This window comes from Panthera tigris, chromosome A2, assembly GCF_018350195.1.
Source record: "Panthera tigris isolate Pti1 chromosome A2, P.tigris_Pti1_mat1.1, whole genome shotgun sequence".
NCBI classification, from domain to species: domain Eukaryota; kingdom Metazoa; phylum Chordata; class Mammalia; order Carnivora; family Felidae; genus Panthera; species Panthera tigris.
In genome coordinates, this window is record NC_056661.1 from 48,478,331 (window position 1) to 48,496,815 (window position 18,485).

The window sequence follows — 18,485 nt, forward strand, 5'->3', positions numbered from 1 at the left end:
TGTTCAAAATTATTTAAATGAGCCTCCAGAAGTGTCCTTGGTTCTTTTTATAAATAATTGTCCATATCCAGAGGCTAGTGTTGGCTAAGGCCTGTCCATCGTGAGTGTAAAAATTGCCTTGCACGATAATTACTTCGTGTCCTATCATTCCCCTTAATGGGGTGGGGATTCATCTCCCTCGCAGGTGACTTTCTAACCACTCAGTCACCCTCAAATTGATAACCTCTGATTCTGGGTTTTCTAGCTTGCAGAGGAGGACTTCCTTGGTTTCCACTGAAATCACATTTTGGTCTGTCAGAGGATGCTATAAGGAGGTCAGTAGAGAGAAAACTGAATATATAATATAAAAACCAACTATAAGTTATCTAGGACTTTTTTCTCTGATTTTTCTGTTTAAATCATCACATAATAAAACCACCTTTGATATACAGCACACTAAATGTTAACACTTGCATAGATCTGTGGAAGTATCATCACAGGATACAGAAGAGTTCCATTACCCACCCCTCCCCCTGGCCCCCAAGAGTCCCTCATGCTATCTATCCCTTTATAGTTAGATTCTCGCCCAGCTGCTAACCTCTGGCAACTACTGATCTATTCCTCATCACCTTGGTGGTGCCCATTTGAATGTTACACATATGGAACCACACAGTATGAAACTCAGCATTTTTCACCTAGCATGCCTTTTGGATTCATCCAAATCGTTGTGTGTATTTATAGCTTATTCTTTATTATTTCTGAGTAGTATTCCATTGTAAGGATTTACCATAGTTTGATTGTTCATTCACCCAGTAAAGGGCATTTGGGTGGTTCCCAGTTAGGAAATATTACAAATAAAACTATTAGGAACACTTATATTGAAGGATCTTGTATGAATGTACATTTTTGTTTTTCTAGAGTAAATACATAGGAATGGAATTATTCACCTAAGGCTTTTGGGGGGAAAATGTAATGAGTGAAGAGATTCACAAATTATCTCTAAGAAATTTCCACTTTTCCTGTAGAAATTCTAGTTATATTGATGTTTTTATCTTTGTGCTTATATGCAAAAACAAGATATGCTGGAGAGTTTAGGCACTATCACAAATCACTAAAAAGTCACAAATATCTCTGACTATCCAAGGATATTTGGGAAAAAAATGCCAATTTAATTACTGCAGAAGGGAATCAATAAATAGGGAACAATGATAATTAATGGTAAATACTTTATTTTCAAGAAAATGGGTAAATAGTTTCACTTTCAAGGAAAACTTAAGTCTGTATTTCCAATTTGGGAGAGAGAAGAAGCTGTCATAAATCCACTAAGGGAAATTTCTCAGATTTCTGTGGTTAGGAATCTTTAGGGATTGGGTAGAAGGAAGGGTTACACTGCTTAAAGGTTTCAAGAAATTGATTTTTTTTTTCAGAAGTAATAAAGGGATACATTAATGATATTGAGTGAATTGAATGTTTACTGAGGGTCTCTTTATTGTTTATAATTCTCATTTATAAAATGAACTCAAGGTTTATTAAAAAGACATAAAGGTTCATATTTGAACATAGCATTACAAATTTGTCAATTATTCTGGGATATTTCAGTTTTCTGGCTTGACATCATATAAAGCAGTTCATCTGCATTTATAGACTTAAATGCATTAACTTTTTCCTACAATCTTACCTTCAAATGACTTCCTTCCTTCCTTCCTTCCTTCCTTCCTTCCTTCCTTCCTTCCACCACATTCCCTCCCTCCCTGCCTCTATCCTCTCCTCTCCTCTCTTCTCCTCTCCTCTCCTCTCCTCTCCTCTCCTCTCCTCTCCTCTCCTCTCCTCTCCTCTCCTCTCCTTTTCTTTCCTTCTCTTTCTTTTCTTTTCTTTTCTCTTCTTTTCTTTTCTTTTCTTTTCTTTCTTTATCTTTATTTTTCTTCTCCTCCTCTCTTCTCTTTTCTTTCAGTTTTCTGAGTGCCAAAAAATTGATGGATTTCACTGAGAAGACCATCCTATTTAACCCATATGACAACCAAAATAACCCTGCATGGTTTGTTTTCTTCTGTCATCATAAAACAAGGAGCTTATATCAGGCATAGAACACCGACAGGCAGTCACTTCCTTGGAATAAGTTGAGAGACAAAGCTTACCTGCTGAAAGATACTTCTCCCACTACTCTGCCACATGTCAGACATTCTTTGAATTAAGACATTATCCCCAGTTAACCCCTGCTAAAATATACATAGATTCCTCAGCACATCATCTTGGAGACAGTGGAGCCTCATGGTTAAGAAAGAGAACTATAATGTCAAGAGCGGAATGAATTATTATTATTATTATCTTTATTACCGCACCAATTAGTACTTATCTCATGACAAAAAGCAGAACACAGAAGATTTTGGAGAAAGAATAGTGTTTCATCCGTGAAGTTAAAATGTCTTGCATTGATAATCCTGCCATCTAAGATATATCCCCCAACTCTTTTGAAGGCTGATGAGTTACAATGACAATCTTTAGTGAGGATTACATGGCTTTCATTCCATCAGTGCTTACTGGACACATTACTGATCCCTTTTTTCTTGTTTTCATTAATGATTGATTGCCAGGTATTGCATAGTCATCACAGTAAAAAGTTCCATATCTATGCTACAGCAATTAATTTATTTTTTTCTTCCAGGGAACATTGTAGACAAATTTGTCTTAACATAACTTATATCTACATGTGTCTTTTGGTGGACTGACCAACTGTTTCTGTGGATGTTACAGTCACCCTGAATGCTATCTTTAGCTTTTGTGCAGGGAAATTGTCATACCACCCTTCTGGTAGACTGACATATCCCAGTGACAGTTATGAGGTCACTGTTTGCCATAATATGAAGTGCAAGAAAAGTAAAGTCATAGACTGTTGAGAAAGTGTCTGGAGTAAAACAAAGTCATTTCCCACTGGGGCCTGGGAAGGGGGTTGCTGACTTAATGCACATCATTACGATGGGCCTTCATGTGCCAAAACAAGTTTGTATGTATGCTTAAAGTGAAGAAGCAATCCATTTCAGTGCCTTACCTTTTTATTCAGCTTCAGATGGATTACAAAGGCTGCAGCCACTGGTGTGGGCAAGGCTCACACCTCACTGTGTTTTGTCATTTATCACATTTTCAGTGTATTGTCCCCAAACCATTTTCACAAGCATGATGTGGTTTAACCCCAACAAAACACACTTGGAGGTATTACTTATGAATCCCATGTTATAGATAAAGAAACTGAGGCTCATAGAGTTTAAATGACTCACCCAATGTTACCTGGCTAATATGAGGTAGATCTTGGATGTGAATCTCTATTTTCCAACTGATCTCCATTTATCTTTCAACTATTCCATAGGTACTGGTGCTTAGGTGGAAAAAAAGGGATGCAGATAATGGCAGAAGCAGATTGGCCCCTGTGTAACAAAGGTGTATTTTTAACTGTCAAAATGGGATCAATTAAAAAGGGGCTAAATTATAAAGATATACATGGTACTGTAATATTTTTGCTAAAATAACGTGTAAGAAGACCCTGCCCAATAATGTTATCAAGACTCAAATTCACCTGTTTGGGAGCTTTCAAAACTCCCAGTAATTCTACTATAAGCAGTAATTTAGTTCCTAGAACTTATTCCTTGTTTTCCTGACTTCTTATGATCACCTTTTAAGGTTCTTACTTGGCTTCTGCCTCATACCCTAACTTGTTATTTCATGATCTTGGAATTAATCATGATGGTTTTCTAAGCTCTCCTTGCCTCTTCCCCTCTGCACCCTCTGCCTGGAATAGATTCTTGCCATATTTCATTTGGCCAACTTCTGCTTGTTCATTCGAATGCCATTTTTCCAGGAAACCTGACTTGACGTCATCCATGTATGAGGGTGGCCATGTGTCTTCTGAGTTCCACGGCCATTCTTTGCATGTTTCCATCTACCATTCAGCAGCCTTCTGCATTCACTTGTTCTTCAAGTGAACTGTAGTATCGGAGGTACTATGCCCTTCATCTCCATACCTTCAACTCTTGTGTATTTCTTGTTATTTAATCAGCATTTAATATATGCTACAGAAGTGAATGAATGAATAAATGAGTGACGTATTTTTCCAAATTTGTTACTCAGTTACTCAGTTAATCTGTAACCTATTCAACAATAGTTCTACTTGCCTCCTCTAGGAAGCCTTTTATTTTCTAGTTTATGACAAGTGTTTCTTGAACACTTAATATGTGGCAGGAACAGATATGTTCCAACAGCAGAATGGCAAAAACTGCAGACAATTTCCCTGCATTGAGGGTACTAATATTCTAGTAGTAGAGAGGAGATAAACAACAAACAAGCAGTAAATAAAGACAAGTAAATAAAGAACTTGTTAGTGCTATAAAGAAAAATAAATAAAATGTGATAAATTTATGACAAAGTAGCAGCCATTGCCTTAGTTTTTTGTTTTTTTTTTTTTTTATTTAAATCCAAGTTAGTTAACATATAGTGTAATAATGATGTCAGGATTTCAGGAACAGATTTTAGTGATTCATCACTTACATGTAACACCCAGTGCTCATCCCAACAAGTGCCCTTCTTAATGCCCATCACCCATTTAGTCCATCCCCCCACCTACCTCCCCTCCAACAACTCTCAGTCTGTTCTCTGTACTTAAGAGTCTCTTATGGTTTGCCTCCCTCTATGTTTTTATTTTATTTTTCCTTCCCTTCCCCTATGTTCATCTGTTGTTTTTCTTAAATTCCACATATGAGTGAAATCATATGATATTTGTCTTTCTCTGACTGCTTAATTTCACTTAGCATAATACACTCTAGTTCCACGCATGTGGTTTGCAAATGGCAGAATTTCATTCTTTTTAATCACTGAGTAATACTCCATTATGTATGTATATACCACATCTTCTTTATCCATTTGTCAGTCGATGGACATTGGGGCTCTTTCCATAATTTGGCTATTGTCAACAGGCAGGCACTACTTTAAATAAGGTGGCCAGGGAAAACTTCCCTAATAAAGAGCCATTTGTGTTGAGGCTTGAGTAATGAGAGGAAACAGTTTCGCCTAGAATATGAAAGTAAAAAGATTCTGAGTCAGGAGTCAGTTTGACGTATTCAAGAGGCAGAATGAAAGAGCAGAGCTACACCAACGTGAAGTTGAAGAGCTTTTCCAGGCCAGATTGTGCTAGTTGCCAGTAGACCGCTATTTTCAAAGTACAGTGGAAGGCCAGTAGAGGGTTTTCACAGGAAAGTGGAATGATGGAATGATCATATTCCCATGTTTAAAAAAATCACAGTGGCTGCTCTATGAAGATGAAGTATTAGGGCCCAATACTGCAAGATTTCTGAAAACAGAGAGACCAGAAGGTAGCTATGGATATAGTCCAGGAGAGACTTGATTGTGGTCTGGGCCAGGTTAATAGTGATGGGGGCAGAGTCATCTCTGTGACACTGTTGCAATCATCCCAGAAGAACAATATAAACTTAAAGGATTAACACAAGCCCACAGAGCTGTTTTTTTTCCCCTGCCTGAATTATCCCTGAGAATCAGTCTGGCACTTAGGAAAGCTGCATCAACTCCAGCTTTTGCTGGTCATCGTGGACTACTCTTTCAGGAATTTACACATGGATCTTTTGGGTGGCCATCAGGACTTCTAGCAGGCACTGGATGGACCCCGTATTCTCCAAGGTGCTCTTCAATCACTGAGGGAATTACCTTTTTAAAAGCACTATTGAGTTTCCTACTTATTAAGTCTTATAATGACGTCTTAATGTTATTCTTGTCATTATTAACTCTAAAAGCTTAGAGAATCAACACTCACAACTCGAGCTCAGGTATACACTGAGAAATATGCTTACTTTTATTTTTTTTTTGTATCAGAACTTCATGAAATTTCATACCATTTGTTCCCCATTTTACATGATAGCACTAGAGATTGAGGTCTTAGAATTTAATTTTTATTTGCAAGTCTTCCAAACAGCATGCACTCCTCACTGTGCCAGATTTTTCATTTGGACTATAAGTTCCAAATCATTTATATTTTCTTTTTTTGAATTGCAAACCATCATGAAACTTGTCAATTTCTTTACTCCATACACACCAAAGGTAGGATTTTTCTTAAATCACTAAATAAATCCCTCTAAGGCAGTATTTTCTAAAAGCTCAAGTTGATTCTTGAGATATTACTGGTATTATTACTAGGAAAAATTTCTGCTTCCTGATATTTTTTTAATGATAAGTTAATAAAATCAGTTTTCTTTAGGATGGGATTTCCCATATTCTTCAGGATGCAAATGTGGTATGAGGCTCTCTAACTGAGCAGGGGTGAGTAGAATGTACCACATTTCTCAATGTGAATTGACAAGAGACTCTTTTTATGCAAAGCTTCTAGAAGTAGTAGTCTGTGAATTACACATCAAAAGATATCGGGGCGCCTGGGTGGTTTGGTCGGTTAAGCGCCCAACTTCAGCTCAGGTCATGATCTCATGGTCCGTGAGTTCGGGCCCCACGTCGGGCTCTGTGCTGACCGCTCAGAGCCTGGAGCCTGTTTTGGATTCTGTGTCTCCCTCTCTCTCTGCCCCTCCCTTGTTCATGCTCTGTCTCTGTCTCAAAAATAAATAAACGTTAAAAATTAAAAAAAAAAAATCACTTGAAGGTATATATATGTTCAAATAGCAATTGGAAAGGTTATTTTTTGGTCCAAAAGAAATAATATGTGTTTATGCTTTCAATGACCTCAAATTCTTTAATACATCAGCTAATATTATTAATATTACATAGATCAACATCAACTAATAAATCCCTGAAATCTGGAATTTTTAAAAGGCTGCTCTCAACTTATAAATGAGAAAACTCAGAGCCATTAGGGCTAGGTGAATTGCCTGTGGTAATATAGTTCTTTGGGGGAGAGATGTGGTATTCCATTTCTTATTCTATATTTTTAACTGGTATGTTCACACCCAGCATATATGAGTGGAAAACCTACTCTTTTCTCAGACTTCCTTCCAACTTTTACAACCTGTCTTCCTTTTTTTTCCACATCCTCACTCTGGACCATGCAACTACGAACAACCATGATGACAAATACGTGAGATAACTGAATCTAGAACCAAAAAGTGTTTTAAGAGAAATTGACCAAACTTAAGAAGACAAAATGTGAATCTGGGTCAAGGAAAGTTCCAACCTTTAGTTTCAAAAAGTCAATAGGTCATATGACCTGAGGAGTATTGCGGGTTAGAAGGATGCGCTGGTCTTAAGTCTTAATTGACCACTCACTGAATGAATCTATCAGTGTTACATAGCTGTTAAAAGAGCTAATGTTATCTTTGGATGCATGAAAAGAAACAGAGTTTCCATGGGGCGCCTGGGGGGCTCAGTCGGTTGAGCATCTGACTTCGGCTCAGGTCATGATCTCACGGTTCATAAGTTCGAACCCCATGTCGGGCTCTGTGCTGACAGCTCAGAGCCTGGAGCCTGTCTCCCTGCTCTCTGACCCTCCCACACTTGCACTCTCCGTCTCTCTCTCTCAAAAATAAATAAATGTTAATTTTTTTTAAATAAAAAAGAAATAGAGTTTCTAGATTAAAGAGGAAGACCTGTATGTACCACTTATTCTTCTCCTGAAGCATTAAACATTCAGAAATGTGGACAGCAGTTGCTTCCATTTATCTTCAGAGCTTCTCTTCCTTAAGTTGGAAATTCTGTGATTTCCAAGAGCACTTGATGTGAGCTGACTCTCCATATCCTTTCTTTTCCTTTTTAAATATATTTTGTTTATTTATTCTTGAGAGAAAGAGAGTGAGCATGAGCGGGGGAGGGTCAGAGAGAGAGGGAGACACAGAATCCAAAGCAGGCTGCAAGCTCTGAGCTGTCAGCATAGAGCCCGTTGCTGGGCTCGAACCCACGAACCTCAAGATCATGACCTGAGCCAAAGTCGGACACCTAACCAACTGAGCCACCCGGGTGCCCCTCCATATCCTCTATTAATTACATGTATTACTTCCTCCATTTCTAAAAGCCTCTAATAGAGCTGCTTCCCTCCCTCCCTCAGCCCCCACACATAAATCAGGGTTTTCTGTCGACTTCCTGGATGTTAGAGATAGGTGTTTCCCAACTTTCCCCTTTATCTTGAACTACTTGAAAACTGAAGGCTGATGGTGGTATTCTGATCTCTTGCAGACTTCTTTCCTTGTGCTATAGTATAAAACAGATTACCCAGGAACCATTTTGTGACCTGATACTTTTTGATACCTCCATCAAGAGGTCTCTATTTGCTTCCTCATCTCAGTTCTCTCTTCTCTCTTGCCTGTGATGATCTGTGTCCCAGGAAGCTGACTCTACTTGACTGCATTACCTAGCCTCCCACATCAGCTGACTTTGAGTTTCCCTTGACCAGTAGGATGCAGCGGTAAGAGATAAGAGGATCAGAAGAGAGAAAGTTGCAGGTATTTCTTCTTCACGCTCTCTGCTCAAAGCTGTGTTTTCTGGCAGTGATCACGGTTCCCAAATGACTATAGCTCTTGTGGGGCAGCTCTCATCCATGTGTCTACCCCTACCAGGCTCAGTAAACTCTTTCCTCTACTGGCCTCTTTGGGGCTGAAGGTAACAGTTTCCCCTGATTGCTAGTTCCTGTAACCTCAACAGCCCTTGTTAGTTCCTTAGAACCTATCCCCATCTCTGTCTGCAAGAAGTAGGGTTGAAGGAGGAAGTGATTAATTCATTTTTAGTTACTTGTGCTGGGAGTGAAGATCTGGGAATGGATTATGGGCTGAATTTGTAGACTTGGGAGTCAACTGCATGAATATGGTAGTTGCCTAAGATGGATATAGTTGCCAAGAATAGAATGCAATAATAGACGTGTTAGTGGAAATTTGGTGAATAACATCTTAGTAGATGTGATTATGTAGAGTTGAATACAGGATATAGATGTAGGGAAAGAAAGGGGGGAAATATTCGAACATTAGAATCCATGTAAAGAGGCATTTTTAAGGTGTATTATTTCAAGTAAAAATCAGGACTAAGAAACGACTGTTGGGTTGTGTAATTCATGTAAATTACTCTTGCAGACTCTGATGGTCAAGGAGCAGAATGACTAGAGACCATATGCAGGGAGGAGGTCCGGCAGGAATATGGTTTTGTTTCTCTAATAGAGAAGACCTGAGCATGTTTGCAGGGGAGAGAGGAAGCAATTGTCTTGGTCTCGTATTTTCTACCTGGTTTTGTGTAAATGAAACAGGATTTGTTGTCCTGAAATGTTTTTAGTAACAATATGCTAGGAGTCCACAGGATGGAGAGATTAGTTTCTAAATGTGACCAATGAGTAATCAAATTGTCATAATGTCCCAGTACTTAAAGCAGAAAGATAAAGCTCTCTTTATTTTTTTCTGTTGAAAATTTTTAAAAGGAACCATTTAAATAATACTAGTGGGACATTTATCCTGGACATGTTAATTCTTTAATCTACAATATCACAGTTTTTTTTTTTAAGGACACTTACTATTTGTTAGTATGATTTTTATATTTGTAGACCTTAGCCAGTGATAGTAACATAAAATATTTTTGCTATCTTTTTAGTAATCATATTTCCTGGTCATATTATAGGTGGTTAAAAAAATAATTTTTAGTGATTTTCTGAAGTCTCCAATAGTGAAATTGTATGTCTGAATGCCTGGATTAAGTTGGGTTTTATACTTCTATGTTTAGAAGGAGATTTTATTTAAGGGTGTGCTGTTGGTATTTCTGGTTCTCCTCACCCAGAGGAGATGGGTTATAGTCCCCTACATCTTGACATTAGTTAGGGTCACATGATTTGTGGTAGTTAATAGAAAGTAAGCAGAAGTGATGCATTCAAGAGTTGTTGTACAGTTCTTTCCATGCTCTCTTTTTCTCCACTGGTAAAACATGGCTTTACCCGCATGACCCCAGTGAGCATAGTCTCTCTCAGCCAACCTGTATTCTTCATGAGGTATGAATGGAAATAAAATTTGTTGCTATAAGCAGAGCTCACCAAACTTTTTCTGAAAAGGAAAGGATAACTATTTTTGGCTTTGCAGGTGATAAGGTCTCTGTCACAATGACTCACCTCTGCCATTGTAGTGCAAAAGTAGTCACAGATACTAAGTGAGTAAATGAGCATGGCTATGTTCTGATAAAATTTTATTTATAGAAGCAGGCAGCAGCCAGATTCAGCCAACGGGCCGTAGTTTATTGGCATCTTCTTTAAGCCACTGAGTTGTTGAGTTTGTTAGGGCAGCATAACCCAGCCTATACTATCTTATGTGGCTACTACTATACTTTATAAAGGGAATGTGAGAACTGAAGAGTCAGTGGTGATTTGTGCTTCTCTAGGAGAATGTTTATTAAAATGGGACTATATAAAGTCACTTGGGGTTCAGATCTTTAATATGATGGAGTCATCTCAGGAATCAAAGAAATAAGGACTTAAAATCTACTTAGGATGGCTATTTAAGAAAAGGTGGGCCAGGGATACCTGGGTGGCTCAGTCAGTTAAGCTTCCAACTTTTGATTTTGGCTTAGATCATGATCTCAAGGTTCATTGAGCTCTGTGCTGACAGCGTGGAATGTGCTTGGGATTTTCTCTCTCTGTCTCTGTCTCTCTCTCTCTCTCTCTCTCTCTCTCAAAACAAATAAACTTAAAAAGAAAAAGTGGACCAAACATTTAGAATTTTTTTTTTTTTCAAATTCAAACATGCAGGATCAAAAAAGAAGAAAGAAGAAAAGAAAGTGTCTTTCAGAGGCTATAATGATGGCCAGGGAAATAGTACCCAGAAAAGAACTATGTCTAAGTAAAGGTCCATGGGAAGAGGTCTTCTGACTTCTTCCATATCACTTAAACTCTAACCCAAATGAAAGTTGAGTTTAAATGATAATTATCAAGGTTTAGAAAGAGGCAAAATTAGACTTCTGGGACTAGTAATTTTCTGACTCTCAAGTTCAGTGCCGGCTGCATCAATGTGCTCTTTGGGAAGAGCATTTTGTAAAAATGCATCCAGCTGTACATCTGCAACATGTGGCCATTTCTGCATGTATGTTCTACTTCAGTAAAAAGTTTCTAAAACTAATTATTTAAAGAATGAAAGTGAGGGAAGTCAGTTTTGAAGTGCTACATAATAAATGCACAATCTGTTTTTAAGGCTGGTTGGTAAAGTGTGACGGTTATGTCAGTAAACCTCAGCTTTCTATGACGTAGGAGTGGCTCAGGCAATGCTGTTTGTGAGTGGGCTCCTGAACTCCCTTGTTTTCTAAATAAGCGCTTCTCTTGGTAAACTTCACAACCATCCGATATCTCTTTGGTGAGAAAATGTACCAAATTTTCTCCTCCTGTTAGACGTGAGGGCCACCTCAGACGAATTTATTACATCCCTCACATTTTCTGTCACAGAGGCAGAGGGTATCTTCCTTCCCTTCCTTCCCTTCAACCTTTATGTCTTATCTCCTTCATTCATGTGGCTGATTTCCTGCTTTGTGTAAACAGAAGCCTGGGCCAAGGATTCCATATGGGAGCTGAGAGGATCTTATTCACCAGAATCAAACCCATGGCAAATAAATCTGGGGAAGAGGAAAGCATAGAGACAGTCTGGAGGGAAAACTACACACCCAATCCCCTAACCTGCAAATGCACAGATGAAACCCTTCAGAATGAAAAATTATTATGTACCAGCAGCATAGAAAGAAGTAGTGATTTAAAAACAAAAACAGATATGTTAATAATTTCGGAATCCTGTTTTTAGTTATTATTTGTTTATTGTATGTGAGAGGAAAATTGAATGTGCATATGTTGAATTCATTACTCTGTAGCTTTTTGGTTCTCTTGTTTCTTTCTCTCTTCTTTCTTCCCCCGCCCCACACACTATTAAAGCTGGTTTTATTAGCTACGTTGGACAATTAATATTTTCTTGGTCAGATGCCATGACTAAGGTTGCCTTTATACGGGGATAATTTATTTTATCTCCTTTTTTTAATTTTTAAATTTTCTTTATTTTTTAATCTTTATTTTTGAAAGAGAGACAGAGCGTGAGCAGAGGAGGGGTAGAGAGAGAGGGAGACACAGAATCCAAAACAGGCTCCAGGCTCTGAACTGTCAGCACAGAGCCCAAAATGGGGCTCGAACCATCAAACAGAGATCATGACCTGAGCTGAAGTTGGACACTTTACTGACTGAGCCACCCAGATGTCCCTATTTTATCTCCCTTTAATAGAAACTTTGTCTTAATATCTTAATAGCTTAAGTGAATATGATTACTATTTTTGAAATAAAAGTGTATTAATTTTGTTTTCAAATTGAACTTCAGAACATAATATATACTTTTAATAATAAACTGCAAGGGGTTAATTATGTACTATGTGAACATGGTAGAGTGGCTTACATATTTTTCAAGATTTATCTCTCTTAAGTTAAAGTATTTTGTAACCATTTTTTCATCAACAAGAATGCAGCTGCCGCAAGAATGATATAGGGTTTGACATTTTACAGTGCACATTCTGAGGTTTCCTAGTAGGAAGAGCATGGACTAGAAGTAGAGTCTTTTAGAACGAAGTTTAATTTCCATCTCCACACATGTTTGCTCTGTGATTTGAAACATGTTAATTTCTATAAACCATAGTATCGTTATCTGTATAATGGATCTAAATCCCTATCTCACTTAGCATTGTCTGAATTCAATGGGTTAATAGGCAGTTAATCAGTGGTCAAATCTGTTGCCCTTTAAAGATTTTATCTCATTTAAATTATACAGCAGTCCTCTTGAAAGATGATGGTTTCAGTCAACTGCTTTAATGAACAATCCTCAAATCTTAGTGGATTACAACCACAGGCATAATGCCAAATATATTAGCAATTTGGACTGACTGATGTGATTCCATGTTTCTTCTCTCTCTAGGATTCAGGCTCAAGGGTTGCCCACTATTTGGGACAGTCATTCTCATGAAATGAGAAAAGCAAGAGACAGAGCCAAACTTCTGCATGATGGCTTTATGGCACCCCTGCTTACGTTCTATTGGCCAGAACAGGTCACATAATAGAGCCCAGCAGCTGTGCGGGGATGTGTCCTCTGACTACAAGGGTCCTTGAAAACATAACTTCAATATATCTATGGGGATGAAAAGGGGAAACCATGATTAGAAATCATGTAACATGCCCCAATGCTACTTCCAATTGGGGGATACTCTGTGCAGTAATGGCATTCTTCAGAAAGTCCTAAAGTCAGAACATGGTGGTAACTGATAACCTAGCCTTCCAACATAACCCCAAATGAAGTAAAAAAATAATAATAATATATTTTTAAATCAAACTATTGGAGAATTTATATTCATGCAAAGCTTTATAACGGCTATTATTTTTTTTTACATGTGAATATGATATATTTTAGGGGAGCTTGCATATTAACTTTATGTATGTATAATTTATAGGTGAACTAGTTAATTATGAACTTATCTGTGAATCTCTTAAGACTGAGTGAAAAACATATCTATTTGTAAGCTGGAAAAAAGGCTCTTCCCCACATATAAAGAATAGCTTGTTTCAGAGTTTAAAATATAATAAGGTTAACTTTTAAATTGAGTTGAAAAAAAGAGTAAGTTACAGATAAATTGAGTTACTAGAGTGGTTTCACTTTTTAAAACTGAATTAAGGGCTTTGAAATTAATTTATTTTTGAACAAAATGTGCTCAGTGTAAGTTTTATTAATATGTCTTTGGACTGACTCTTTTGAATGAAAAGCAAACTTACTTTAAAACTTTATTTTTCACATTTATAGCCCTGCATCAAACTTTTCTCTGCAATAAACATGAACTATACACCACTTGCAGGTGGGAGTCCCATCTGTACATTGATTCATATTCCTTGGTCTGTCACTGCAGTATGCACTAAGTGCTCCAAACCAACTACTAACTTGAGACTTTTATTTTATTTTATTTTATTTTATTTTATTTTATTTTATTTTATTTTATTTTATTATTTTTTTAATCTTTATTTATGTTTGAGAGAGAGAGAGAGCAAGCAGGGGAGGAACAGAGAGAGAAGGAGACATAGAATCCATGGCAGGCTCCAGGCTCCAAGCTGTCAGCACAGAGCCCGACAGGAGGCTCGAACTCACAGACCATTAGATCATGACCTGAGCTGAAGTCAGCCACTTAACCAAGTGAGCCATCCAGGTGCCCCCATTTAATTTATTTTAATCTTTAATTATATACTTTTGGGACACATGGGTGGCTCAGTCAGTTAAGGGTCCAGCTTTGGCTCAGCTCATGATCTCACAGTTTGAGAGTTCCAGGCCTGTATTGGGCTCTGTGCTGACAGTGTGGAGCTGCTTGGCATTCTCTCTCTCCCCATCTCTCCCCCTCCCTGGCCCATGCTCATGGGCACTCTCTCTCTCTCTCTCAAAAAAAGAAAAAAAAAAAAGGAAAACAAAAACTGAATTATATACCTTTTTTATTAATGGTAGAAATAATCTTAAATTAATAGCATCAATATTCCATTTTATTTCATGGAACACATTCCAGAAAAGTTGAGAGACTTCCTTATATATCTACTATTTCAGCGTTAAAAAAATCAGAAGTATAAAATGAGAAATAATTTTATTTGAAGATTAAACCATTAAGAATAATGAAGAGAGGCTAATATCTCCAGGGTCTAGTGGTTAAGAGCAGGGGCCTTGAGTCAGACAGATCTGCCTTATTTCTAATCTCACTCCACAACTTTCCTGATTTGTGTTTAGGGAAATTTGCATAGTTTTTATTGCATTTCATTTTTCCTCATCTGAAAAATAGGATAATGATAGGGTTGTTCTAATCATTAAATTACAACTAATGTGCCTAGCAGGTAGTGTTACTCATTAAAGCCTAGCTTTTATATTATACACCATTTAAGAGATTACACGATATTCAAATATACAGATTACCAACAAAGAATCACAATATACAAGTGTAAGATGCCTAAATATATTTTGAATCCATAAATGAAAGGACATTATTTATTGAATACCAACTTTATCCTGAGCACTCGGCTAGATACTGGGAATACAGCGATGTGCAAAAATAGGAATGGTTCCTAGTTTAATGGTACAGTCCTTAAGAGTTATAGTGCTCTGTTGGGGCGCCTGGGTGGCTCAGTCGGTTAGGCGTCCGACTTCGGCTCAGGTCACGATCTCATGGTCCGTGAGTTCGAGCCCCGCATCGGGCTCTGGGCTGATGGCTCAGAGCCTGGACCCTGCTTCCGATTCTGTGTCTCCCTCTCTCTCTGCCCCTCCCCCGTTCATGCTCTGTCTCTCTCTGTCTCAAAAATAAATAAACGTTAAAAAAAAATTAAAAAAAAAAAGAGTTATAGTGCTCTGCAGTAGACTTAAACCACAGACCATTGCTCTATGATGATTTAACATTTGTGGGTGATCTTCACGGGATTATACTGTAGAAAACAAGATGTTGCTGGGGAACCATGAATTTTGTTCATTCTAAGACTGATATGTGGAAATGAGTCACTAAGCTAGTGAATGAGTCTAGATCTATGTCAAGCACATGCTTCAGTTTTGTTTCATTTTGCAATTTTACCTAAGTGCTGGGTGATTGCTACTATAGTGGTAATTAATGCATTGTAGTGCTATCATAGTGATGTAACTCAATGGTACATGTATCTATTCTGTGTAAAAATTTCCCCCCTAAATGTAGCAGCTTAAAGCAACAATAACCATTTCTTCTTCTCCTTCTCCTTCTCCTTCTCCTTCTCCTTCTCCTTCTCCTTCTCCTTCTCCTTCTCCTTCTCCTTCTCCTTCTCCTTCTCCTTCTCCTTCTCCTTCTCCTTCTCCTTCTCCTTATTTCATGCAGTGTCTGTGAGTGAGTCAGGGGCAATTAGAGCTGCTTAGCTGCCTCAGGGTCTCCTATGAGGTTTTAGTGAAGATGCCAACTAGAGCTGAAGGCTTGACTAGAATTGGAAGATCCACTTCCCAGGTGGTGTATTCAGGTGGCTAACAAGTTAGCCTTGGTTGTAGAAGAGAGGCCTCAGTTCCTTGCAATGTGGAGCACCACATAAGGAAGCTTAAGCATCTTCACATCGTGGCAACTGGCTTCCACCAGAATAAGTGATCCCAAGGGGCTTAAGGCAGAAGCCACAGAGACCTTTATGACTTAATCTTAGAGTCATACTTCATCATTTATGCAATACTTGTTATATATGTCAGCTATATGCAAAGAAAGAGGTGACTGGATGAATAAAAGGAGCTGAGAATAATTGGGGCCCACTTTAGAGATCAGCTACAGTAGTGAAAATAAAATAAGAGTTACATGTTTATAGTGCTCTGAGATAAACTGGAAGAATTTGAATGTATCCAAATGAGGTATGGTGAAAATATTTTTTATATGTATTGTATGATTTTGGTTAGATTTATAAAAGTAATAGGGCTGATATGAAATCTTCAATTGGGTAAAATGTTTAAATAAAATCTATTTAAGTTACTAATGAGAAGCTTGAAATTTCTTTGAGGACAAAATTTTTATTTACTTATTTATTTTTAATGTTTATTCATTCTTAAGAGAGAAAGAGCATGAGCGGGGGAGGGGCAGAGAGAGAGAGGAGACAGAATCTGAAGCAGGCTCTAGGCTCCACCCTGTCAGTACAGAGCCCCATGTGGGTCTCGATCTCACAAACTGTGAGATCATGATTTGAGCCAAAACTTTTTAAGAACTAGTTTTGTGCATGAAATGGTTATGAGGAATTTCTGATCAAGCCTTTTTATGATAACCTCTTCAAATTCTTGATAGGCATCTTTAACAAGAAACTTCATTCACACAAGTAGATAATAAAAGAATTAAAATCATTTATACTCATTTGAAATTTATATAAAATTATGTTTTAAGATTATAACAGGTCTTTCTTTTCAATTTATTGTGATAATGTAAATGGATTTCAAATCTAATCAAAATTTTCCCATGTCAAGTGTTTCAAAGTAATGATGAAACTCTAATTTATGAACTGCACTGTTATTGGATTAGAAATCCTACAAAAAGCTTGGATGTCTGTTAAAAAAAAAAGGAAAAAAAAAGACAAATGCCTCTAAAAAATGTAGATAAGAGGTGAAGTCCAAGAGGACTTAGATTTCAGGCTGCTGTGTGGAGTTGTGTACATCAGGAGTCCTGCCCGCCATCTCCATCCACAGTCCCCTCTACATACAGATTGCCCCTTGTCTATGCAGCTGACTTTGTAAAAAGCTTGATAGTGTACTTTGTCCTTGTCCTTGACCAAGCATATCATAGAGGAACAGCAGACGTTGGATATTGTTCACCATTTTCACTGCCAGATAGGACCATGAGCTTTATGATCTTACTCAGTAGATGTACTCCCAAGACTACCTTCTACGGATGCCTAGACTGTACTCACAAGTGGAGGCAACCATCCCAGTGGCTTTATCTAACTAGATGTTAGTTGGCTCCAATTCCACACCAATACGTGGTATCCCTATCCCTCGCCCAAACTATAACTCATTCATAGCATACAAGTAACATACTTTAAGAGTCTGATAATGGAAGTCTATAATCTAATCCTTGAATCTTTAAAGTTCATAAAGCATCTCAAACTTTTCAGTAATACTGCATTTTATAAGTGAACTTATATTTAATAATAATGTATGCTTATTTGGGTGTTTGCATATATACTAAGATGTGCTTCTTGAGAATGCTTTATGGTGTTCTCCTAACTTGGCTGATTATGAAACTCATCTAGGAAGATTTGTATGACTTAAGCATCATGATGATTAGGCATTGTCGGTTATGACTTTTGCAATAGCAAGTATCAGTAATTGAATTTAAATTTAAAAATCCAGGATTACTTCAGCACCAAAATCCAGGAGTACCAAAAATGGCATCAGAATATTCACTGGCCCTCTCGATTTCTCTCTGTTGGCTCTCTGTATGGGCAGTATCAGGCTTACTTCCTGTCTTCATACTGTGCTTAGCATATAGAGGTTGCCTCTTTTCTAACAGCTCTAACAAAGGGCTCAGTATTGGGTCTCATTTCTCTGTTGCCAAGCCAGTCAGTAAGGTCAACAGAGAAGAAGGCTCTGAGTGGCCAGAACTGTGGCACATGCCCACTCAGGTAATGAAGGGTATAGAGCCAACTTCATTCAAACCACATCTCTGAGATATGGGAGAGGCCTGATTCCTCAAAGGAAAAATGAGATGTTGTAATCAGAAGTGGAAATAGATACTTGGCAACACTTTCACTCTCCCCATTCCCAAATTCATTGTATTGGCTAACCTGAACTTCAGAAGAGCAGGGCTTTGAATTTTTATTTTGAAAGAGTTCCCCAGGAATCTAGGAACCACTGGTCCATTGTATGCCATAGCCTTTATCATTTCTAGATAGATAGGATAACAGAAAGCTAATTGTATCATTAATCCTTACTGAAGCTCCGTAGATACCTGAGCTTCAAAGTCATACCAATTAGATCACCAGGAAGAGTGTGAAGAACATCTCTGTTTGCTGTGAACTGTAATCTAAGAAATCCATA

The 18,485-nt window shown here is 37.8% G+C and overlaps 1 protein-coding gene across 5 annotated transcripts in view; it reads left to right on the forward strand.

Annotated features, from left to right (window-relative positions):
• The window catches only part of GRM7 (glutamate metabotropic receptor 7), an 860,397-nt gene that overhangs the window by 116,821 nt on the left and 725,091 nt on the right, over positions 1–18,485 (forward strand). For 4 of the 5 annotated variants that reach the window (XM_042979450.1, XM_042979448.1, XM_042979451.1 and 1 more), the window contains exon 1: positions 16,202–16,316. The exons of the other annotated variant lie outside the window; for it this stretch is intronic. Coding sequence is in view for 3 of the 4 variants with exons in the window: in XM_042979448.1 (XP_042835382.1) it covers positions 16,302–16,316 (15 nt within the window). In the remaining variant the exon portion in view is untranslated. Of the gene's footprint in view, positions 1–16,201; positions 16,317–18,485 lie in introns of those variants that run through there. 5 annotated transcript variants of the gene reach the window in all.